This window comes from Chrysochloris asiatica, unplaced genomic scaffold (genome assembly GCF_000296735.1).
Source record: "Chrysochloris asiatica unplaced genomic scaffold, ChrAsi1.0 scaffold00045, whole genome shotgun sequence".
NCBI classification, from domain to species: Eukaryota; Metazoa; Chordata; class Mammalia; order Afrosoricida; family Chrysochloridae; genus Chrysochloris; species Chrysochloris asiatica.
Genome location: NW_006408563.1, coordinates 7,164,317 through 7,174,274, shown reverse-complemented (window position 1 = coordinate 7,174,274; position 9,958 = coordinate 7,164,317). Strand labels below are relative to the sequence as shown.

The following is a 9,958-nucleotide window of genomic DNA, read 5'->3' as shown; positions in this document are numbered from 1 at the left end:
TTGGAGGAGAATACTGAAAGTGCTATCGGCTGCCAAAAGAACCAATAGATCTGTTTTGGAAGAAGTGCAGCCAGAGTGCTCCTTAGAGGCCCAGATGACCAAACTTCGTCTCTCATACTTTGAACATATTGTCAGGAGGGAACAGTCGCTGGAGAAGCATATCATGTTTTGTAAGATGGAGGGTCAGAGAAAAAGAGGAAGACCCCCAACGAGATGGATTGGTCAGGTGGCAGCATCGATGGACTCAAGTGTGGCAACAGTAATGACGTTGGCACAGGATCGGACAGTGTTTTGTTCTGCTGTGCATAAGGTTGCTTGCTATAAGTCGGGGCTGACTCGATGGCACCTAACAACAACAACAAAATAATAGAAATGAAAAATTAGGCAAAATAAGAGAGAAAAAGACAACAGAGAATATAACAACACTGATTTTCAGTTCTCTAGGGCAGTTTTGAGTCTGGTGTGGCACTGTAGAATAAACACTGAACTTATAATTTCAAGGTTGGTGGTTCAAACTCACCAGCTACCCCTTGTAATCCCTGTACTGGGTTGCTGTGAGTCAAAAGCAACTTGATGGCACTTAACAACAATGGAGTCCTGGTCGCAGGACTGCAAGGTCAGTTTGAATCATAAGATCAGCAGTTCAAACCCACCAGTCTCTCCTTGGAAGCCCTATACAGGGTTGCTATGGGTTGGAGCCAAGTGTATGGCACTTAACAACAAGAAGCAACAATGATGGATCTGTTTTATAAGAAGTTCTTGCATGCATTCAGAATGTCCATGAGATAAACCCAATTGTGCAAAAAAAGTACAGATGTACTTGGTCTTTAGCTCTAACAGGGTAAGGTTTGGAAGTGGTTTGTGGGACTGACAAACATGCAGTATCGAGAGTTAACACCTATTGGAATCCTATCAAGAGTATTTGTGGTGAAGTCTTCCAGCTTTTGCTTAAGGGAAGAAACCCAGTCTGGCCTTGAAAATGTTTTGAATGTAAACTATAATAGATGGGTGACCCGGATCCCTAAGTTTTTTCCCTGTAGCCTTGCTGTCTCACCAGAACAGTTTTAACTTGAAAAATGTTCTAAGATTAATGTAACCAGACCCTTACCTCAACCAAAATAAAGCCTCAGAAAATGAAAAAAAAAAGAATAGGGGTTATGCATTCTTGAATCCTGTAAACAACAGCCACCTGCCATATGATCTCAAATGATTGCCTCAATTTTTATATCTGTAAAATTAGAATAAAGTAGCAGCCATGGTGTTTTTGTGAAAATTAAATGAGATACTACAGATAAAGTACTTAACAGAACTGACTCATTACAAGATTTCAATATATTTTAACTTTTTTTCTTGTGGTACAACTTAATATTTTTATATGTATTGTCATATTACCCTTCAGAAAGGTTGTACCATTTAGTTCCCCCAATTAGATATGAAGTCTTTTTATCCCACACTTTTATTAATACTGCCTATTGTAATTGTTTTTTATCTTTGCCAATATTATAAAATATAAGCTGCTTTAATTAGTGATTTTTGAACAGGTAATGATGTTAAGTGTTGCGTATTTTGAAGCTTTTTTAAAAAAAAACTTTTATTATAAATTCAGTGTAGGTTTACGTAACAGATCATCATTTGTATTGTTTAGAGAATTACTTTTTTATATTCTGTCTGAGGTTCTACTGGGACATTTTATTATTCTAACTCCTGATTTTTAAAGAACTTTTATGCGTTATGGATGTATTAGATTGAGTATTTTTCCTGTAGTAAGCAGTTCAGTGTTGCAATTTTCTACGTGGGAAGCGCCTGTACAGAGGTCCTGTGTAGCCACAGCCTGCCTGTCAGTGACAACTTGTGGCTGTTATGAAGCCAAGCAGGTTTCAGTGGTGCTTCCAGACTAAGATAAGGAAGAAAGACCTGGAGTTCTACTTCTAGAAACAAGCCAGTGAAAATTCTGGGGCTCACCACGGCCCAGTGTGCCACTGATCATGGGGAAGGCATAGGACCAGACAGAGTTTCCTTTGGTTTGCTGTGAGCTGGGGACTGATTTGATAGCAGCAAATAACAAATTTTTTTCCTGTCTTTTGATCTTAATTACAGTATTTACAAATTTTGAGAAAATGTTTCTGTAGACAGGCTGTGATTTTCTTTATGGCTTCTGTCATTGTGTCATGCAAAAGTCAAGATTTTTCTACTAAAAATTATTAAAATTATGATTTTGAATTTCTTATGGCACTTTTACAAGTATTTTTATGTGTTTAAGCCTTTCTCCACCTGAAATTTATATACCCTATGGTCACTGTGAGTCATAGTCAACATAAGAGCAGCAAGGTAATATATAACACATCTTTTAAGCAAATAAGAATTATAGAAATACTTCAAATTAAGAAGGTTATATAAGTTACTGGGAGTGCTGGTGTGGCGCTGCAGGTTAATGCACTGGACTGCAAGGTTGGTTTGAATCACAAGGTCGGCAGGTTCAAGCTCACCAGTTGCTCCTACAAGTTGGAACCTGCTCAACAACACATAAACAACAACTACGTAAGTTATTGAATGACATTTTAAAAATGTGAATACATTGCACAGTTGCTCTTCTAAATTAGACATCTTTGAAGATTTTTCTTTTTCACAGATATTGTCGCCAAGTGCTTTGTGAAACTGTTCGGACTGCCAAACTGACGCCGGTTTCTGCCCGGCTTCAAGACGTTGAAGGAAAGATTGACCAATTTATCATCCCAAGAGAGGTAGAAACATTTGGTATATATAATTTAGTCAGTTGTTCTTCTAAAGTGTTTGAGTGTGTATTTTCAAATTTTATTGTTTAAAGTACCCAGTGTTATATATTACAAAATCAAAGATAAAATGATTTTAACTTATAAAGTAACATGTGCTTATTTTAAAGTAAAAGCTAATATAGGAGAAAATTTCCTCTCTCAAGTGGAAATTTTTGTAGATCTTTTCAAATATTTTTGTGGATCTTTTTCTGAGTATGTATATTGGTATACGTGTGTGTATGTGTGTATACATGCATATACACATGTGAGGGGACTTCAAAAGGTTTGGGTAAAAATTGATTAAAATATCGAATATTCCATGAACTTTTTTGAAGTCCCCTTGTATGTAAGTATTTTTAAAACTAAAAGATTACTCTTTATGTACTGTTTTTTGTTTAACTTTTTTATCATGAATTTGGTGGTTTACAAAGCAAATCAGTTTTCCATTCAACCACTCATAAACATTTTGTTTCACATCACTGATTGCAACCCCCACAATGTAGCATGACTCAGCTCACTTCCTCTATGTTTCCCACTTTCTCTCTTCTTTCTTTACAATCCTTCTTGCCTATGAACTTTGTCCTTAGGTAAATACTGCTCTTTTAATCTCCAATGGTTGATTGTTTTGGCGTGTATGCTTCTCTACTGTTATTGCTATGTTGTTGTTGTTCTTAAGTGCTATCAAGTTGATTCCGACTCACAGTGACTCAGTATAGGGTTTCCTAGAAACTACTGGTGAGTTGGACCACCGACCTTGTGGTTCAAACTGACCACAGTGCCACACCAGTACCCCATTGTTGTTGTTAAGTGCCATTGAGTCCGTTCCGACCCATAGCAACCCTGTATAGGGTTTCTGAGGAGTGACTGATGAGCTTGAACTGCCGACTTTGCAGTTCAAACGGCTTTGCAGTCTGGCGCAGTAACCCATAGCACCACACCAATCTAGTGTTTGGCTGAAAATTGAACCACAGAGTGAGTTCACTTCCATAGTCACCAGTCTCTATCCAATCAGAAAGCTTGATCTTTTGTGTGGTTTTGAGTTTTGTTCCACATTGTCTCCCACCCTCTCTAGGATCTTCTAATGTTATCCTTCTCAGAGTGGTTGGTAGTGGTTGCTGGACACCGTCTGCTGTTGGTCTTGGGGTCGTTGAGGCTAATGTTCATGTGATCCATTTATCCTTTGGACCAATTGTGTTGTTGTGTTTTTTATTTTCTTGACCCTTTGCTCTGGATGGAGAAAAACCAATAGTTGCACCCTAGAAAGATAATACTGTTTCTAATATTATTTTTGCGAATGACTTTGTCATGACTGTTAGTACAACTGTTAGTTGATACAGATATGGCTTGTTATTTTTAATGATTGTATTCTACTGTATGAATGTACTATAATTTATTTAAGCAGTCACACATTAATGAAAATTTAGTTGGACTTTGGTTTTTAACCAGGTATTAGATAAAGTTTTTGAAATAGGAGTGTTTAGGTCAAAGTTCATGTGTACATTAAGTTGCTTTTCAAAAGACAAATTTTACTTTTGTCAACAATGTAAAAGAATGCCTTTTTCCTCTAAATCTTCACCTGCTCTGGATTTATGAATCTTATACATGTTTTGTGAGTGTTTTAGGAAAAATTGTTATGTCGTTGTTTTAATTTGCTTTTCCTTGATCATTGGAGATAGTGAGCAACTTTTTATACACATAAGAGTTTAATATTTCTAAAGGTAGCCACTTTTTTGGTTTTTTTTTTTGCAGGCCCTTGTCCTTTATGCCCTTGGAGTGGTCCTCCAGGATCCCAGCAGTTGGCCATCACCACACAGGTATGAAAAATTTGTTACTGCCTTTGTGATGTTGACTTTTATCTCTTTGTATGTCTTACATTTTTTTCCTAATTTTTGAGATGCATGACATGTGACAATACACAACAAAAGAAAGCCATTATCTTCTCTTACATGTTTCTGGTCACTACTCTTTCTCTTCCATGAATAAGCTGTCTGCTGTTCCATGCCTCTTCTGTTATCACTTATATTCTAAGATTTGTTTCATGACTGGATTTCTATCCTGTAATTTCAATGACAATTTGAAGTTCTTCTGTTGTTAAGTGGTGTTGCATGCAGTTTATTTTTCTTCTTCTTGTTTCTCTCCTTTGCTATTTAGCTGTTCACCAGAATTCAGAAACTAGTCAGGTGTCCACTGCTCTCTTAGTGATGGAAAGTTCAGTAATTAAGTTGGGGAAACATCACATACTATATCCTCCTCTTGTGTGTTCCCAGTGATCATTAGCATACTGAAGGTTCCGATTACTTTGGTGATTCTCAGACTTACGTGACCAATAGTGATACCTATCGACCGAACTCTGTTTTGTGGCTCCCACTTTGATTAATACTAATTTAGACAATGTAGTTCATAGGTTGCACAGATGGTTAAGGATTGGACTGCTAGCTGAAAGGATGGTCATTTGAACCTGCCCAGAAGCACTTGGAAGACGGGCCTTGAAAATCCCTGTAGAGAAGGCCTGCTCTGCACACAGGGGGTTACCATGATTTGAAATAGACTCAAAATCAACGTCACAATGATTTAGACAAAATGAGGAGTCATTGAAGGGTTTTAAGCAGGTGAGAGATACAGCTAAATTTGCCTGTCAGAAAAATACATCAAGCTATTGAGGAATAGCTTGAAAGAGACAAAGATGAAGGCAGATTTTACAAGAAGAGCTGCTGTGTGTGTTTAAATGAATGAGTGAAGGCAGGGATGTAGACTGGGAGACTGAATTTATGATGAATTTATGAAGGTAGGGATGTAGACTGGGAGGATGAATTTAGGATGAACTGGATTTGTGTGGAAAGGAGGGAGGACACCAGGATGATGCCAGTTTTCTAGCTTCAGGGAGTAGGTGAGGAAGACCTGAGAAGGGCCCCAGGAAAGAGGAGTAGATTTGGGAGGGAAGATCAACTTTTGCAAGTGTTGAGTTAGAAACAGTTAGGTAAAAATGTTTTCTCTCTGTTTAGGTTAGAGATATTAGGTAGATTATTAGATATATGAATCGAGTTTGGGGGAAGAATTTTTTTAATCAGAATTTCACAATTAAATCATTGATAGAATTCTGATAGGTGAATTTTTATTTAGTGATTGATGCTTAGTATGGAAGTTACTTTGCATTTGTAAAGAATTTATATTCTTTTTATATCTGATATTATATACTGGAAAGTTCCCAGTAAATAAAGTTTCATATATTTTTATCAGAGTCCTGATATGGTGCTGTGAGATAAAGTATTGGACTGCAAGGTTGCTTTGAACCACAAGGTTGGTGGTTCAAACTCACCAGCCACTCTTTGGAAACCCTATTCAGGGTCACTGTGAGTTGGAAGTTTTGATATATTGTTTCTTTAAAAATATGCTTATTTTAAAAGATATCCTTACTCTGAGTTTCTGGGATGTCTTTCATTGGTCTTGGAAATATATAATCACTTCACGTGTTTTGTACTTAATTTGCTATTTCAAGAGGCGTGGTATGGTGCTGTGGGTTAATGCACTGACTGCAAAGTCAGTTTGAACTGTAAGGTTGACCGTTCAAGCACTGCTCCTTGGAAACCCTATACAGGGTCGCTATAGGTTCAGACTGACGACATGGCACATAACAACAACACAACACTCATTTTACAAATGATAGGTCAAATAAATGATGTTACCCATATTACAGTATATTATACTCTTATAATTATTTCAAAAAGTTTTAAGTTACTTTTAAGTTCACCTGTTTAAGTGGTGAATTACTAGAATTGGCCGACTAACAGTAAAATGGATCTTACACATATTTTCTACCTTGCTTCTCTAATACTCTCTCTATAGAACTTACAGTTTGGAGTTTAAGTCATTGTAGCTAATAGGGTTCTAAAGAAGGATGAGCAAAACTGAGTCAGATTTGATCAGCAATGGCAGTCTTTGTTTCCCCATTTATATCTAAACTTCCAGTGAGCAATGTTTTATGGAATTGGAAAGTCTACTTGATTGCCCAGTTTATACTCTTATCTGTTGGGATGCACTAGATAATTCACACTTCAGAATACAGAACACAAATACCAATAATCTCCAATGATATAGGCCCTTTTACAAAGAACAGGGGTTTCACTTGTATCTTACTTGTCATGTATTCTGATAGTATTTCTGTTTTAAAATATTGTAAACATTGAATAATAATTCCTTTATAAAGGAAAATAAAACTGAACAAAGTAATTTTCTTAGCTGCAGACATAGCAGTTATTTTAGACTGGTATCACAGTTGTTGTGGAATCAGTCCTGACTCATGGCGACCCTGTATAGGGTTTCTGAGGAGCAGTTGTTGAGCTTGAACCACTGATCTTATAGTTCAAACTGATCTTGCAGTCTAGTGCATTAACACACAGCACCACACCAGAAGTATAATATTGGTCATTAATTTAGGCAATTTTAAAAAAAATAAAAGTTGCTTCGAACTATGATTCTATTTATCCATTATTGCAAAATCAAGGACTATTCAAGAAGAATATGGCCATTGCCTTTGTGTCTATTCTAGCCAAGGGTGTTAAGATTCAGATTCCATAAGGATTGTATTTGTATATAAACCTAAATCATTTTTTCCACACATAGGAATTAAGTGGCTTCTCTTGGATTGTTACTGAAATAGGTACCTTGTCATATGTTCTTTGTAAACTTTTTATTCTTAAAATAAATTATAGACTCAGAAGAAGAGGCAAATATAATAAAAGAGCACCATGTATCTTGATGCTGGAAGCTATAATACCGGTATTTTAAATATCAGCAGGATCTACCCATGGTGGACAGGTTTCAGCTGAGTTTCCAGACTAAGACAGACTAGGAAGAAGGAGAGGCAGACTACTTGAGAATGTTTAACGTTGAAAACCTTGTGAATAGGAGTGGAATATTGTCAGATATAGTACCAGAAGATGAGCCCCTCACATTGGAAGGCACTCAAAATACAAGTGGGGAAGAGCTACCTCCTTAAAGTAGGTGGACTGACTATGATGACACAAATGGAGTAAAGTTTTGGGACCTTCATTTGTTCATGGGGCACAACTCAAATGAGGAGAAACAACTGTAAACATTCATTAATAAATTAAATAAGGAATGTGTGAAATATGAATCTAAGAAAATTGGAAGTTGTCAAAAATTAAATGGAACGCATAAAGATTGATAGTGAGCTGAAATGAACTGATGTTGGCCATTTTGAAGATAACAGTCATAAGGTTTACTTATGACAATTTAAGAGGAATTATCATATTAGTCTAAAATAACTACTATGTCTACAGCTAAGAAAACTACTTTGCTCAGTTTTATTTTCCTTTATAAAGGAAAAAAAATCATCACAAAGAACATATCAAGATCTGTTTTGAAATATAATGCTGTCTGTGATAGGATAATATCCATTCACCTACAAGGAAGACCAGTTAATACTACTATTATTCAAACTTATGCAAAAAAAACCCCACTAAAGCCAGTGATGATGAAATTGAAGAATTCTACCAACTTTTTCAGTCTGAAATTGATCTACATGCAATCAAGATGTATTGATAATTACTGGCAACTGGAATGCAAAGGTTGGAAACAAAGAGGAAGGGTCAGTAGTTGGAAAATCTGGTCTTGGTGATAGAAACGGTGCTGGAGATCAAATGATAGAATTTTTCAAAAACAGTGACTTCTTCATTACAAATCCTTTTTTAAATGTTTTATTGTGAATTATGTGATAGTTTACATGGGAGAATATTAGTTTTACATTCATCCTACCGTATATCATTTCATTGCTGTGGTTTCAATCCCCTCCATGTATCATCAACCAACCAAAGGGTATACACTACAAGCCTGTCCCCCTGTCGTCAGCATACGGCCCCTCTCCCTCTCTGTGTCTAAAGTCTCCAGCTGCTTCATCTCTCCACGTCATTGTCTCTGCCTCCATCTCAGGCATCACTGCTTCTCTGGGTAGGGTCCCGCTCTCTGCTCTTCTCCCTTGATGGTCCCAGGGACCTCGGCTCCTAGCCTTAAAGGTTAATCACTCCCCTCCTTGCTACAAAACATCTACCTTTACATTTTCAACCCTCACAAGCAGTCATGATAACAATTATTTGCTATTGTATCACAGGAGACTCATCCGCATTTCATTTCAGCAGCCCCGCCTACACAGATTGTATACTACTCAGTGGAGATTCTACCTTCCTTCACGACCTCTGAATATAGGTTCCCTTTTGAAAGCTTGTAAGCCAGTCACTTCTTGCCTTTGTAGCCCCCCCACTTTGGGTAGCCAATGTCCAAGTTGACCATCCCTGTCTACTCTGTGTATGGAGGGGGTGGGAATGATCCTTGCTGTAAGGAGCAAATACCTTTTTTAAACAACATAAAACACATGAACTTTACCAGATGGAATACACAGAAATCAAATTGACTACATTTGTGGGAGGAGGCAGTAGAAAAGCTCCATATCATCAGCAAAAACAAGGACAGGGACAAACTGTAGAACAGATCATCAACTTTTCTGTGCAAGTTCAGGCTGAAACTGAAGAAAATTAAAACAAATCTACATCAGTGAAAATTTGATCTTGAACATATCCCACCTGAATTTAGAGATCATCTCAAGAACAGATTTGATGCATTAGACAGTCATGACCAAAGACCAGAAAAGTTGTGGGATGACATCAAGAACATATCACAAGAAGAAAGCAAATGGTCATTAAGAAGACAAAAAAGAAGAAAGAGACCAAAGTGGGTACTAGAAGAGACTCTGAACTCACTGTACAGCATAGAGATGCTAAAGCAAATGGAAGAAATGAAGAGGTTAAAAAGCTGAACAGAAAATTTCAAAGGTCAGATCAAGAAGACAAAGTCAGGTATTATAATTAAATATGCAAAGACATGGTGTTAGAAAACCAAAGGGGAAGAACACACTCAGCATTCCTCCAGCTGAAAGAACTGAAGAAAAAGTTCAAGCCTGGACTTGTAATATTGAAGGTTTCTATGGACAAAATATTAAATGATACAGAAAGCATCAAAAGAAGATGGAAGGCACAACTTGGACATTGGCTACCCAAAATGGGGCGGGGAGGTGGGTGGGAACAAAGGCAAGAAGTGACTGGCTTACAAGCTTTCAAGAGGGATCCTAGATCTAGAGGGCTTGGGGGGAAAAAAGGAAAAAAAAAAAAAAAAAA

At 37.1% G+C, this 9,958-nt stretch overlaps 1 protein-coding gene across 1 annotated transcript in view; it reads left to right on the top strand.

Moving 5' to 3' along the window:
* Positions 1 to 9,958, top strand: part of LOC102833891 (cytochrome P450 20A1-like) — a 54,457-nt gene that overhangs the window by 39,754 nt on the left and 4,745 nt on the right. The window contains exons 10-11 of the mRNA XM_006861970.1: positions 2,630 to 2,741; positions 4,521 to 4,585. Of these exons, the coding sequence (XP_006862032.1) occupies positions 2,630 to 2,741; positions 4,521 to 4,585 (177 nt within the window). The remainder of the gene's footprint in view (positions 1 to 2,629; positions 2,742 to 4,520; positions 4,586 to 9,958) is intronic.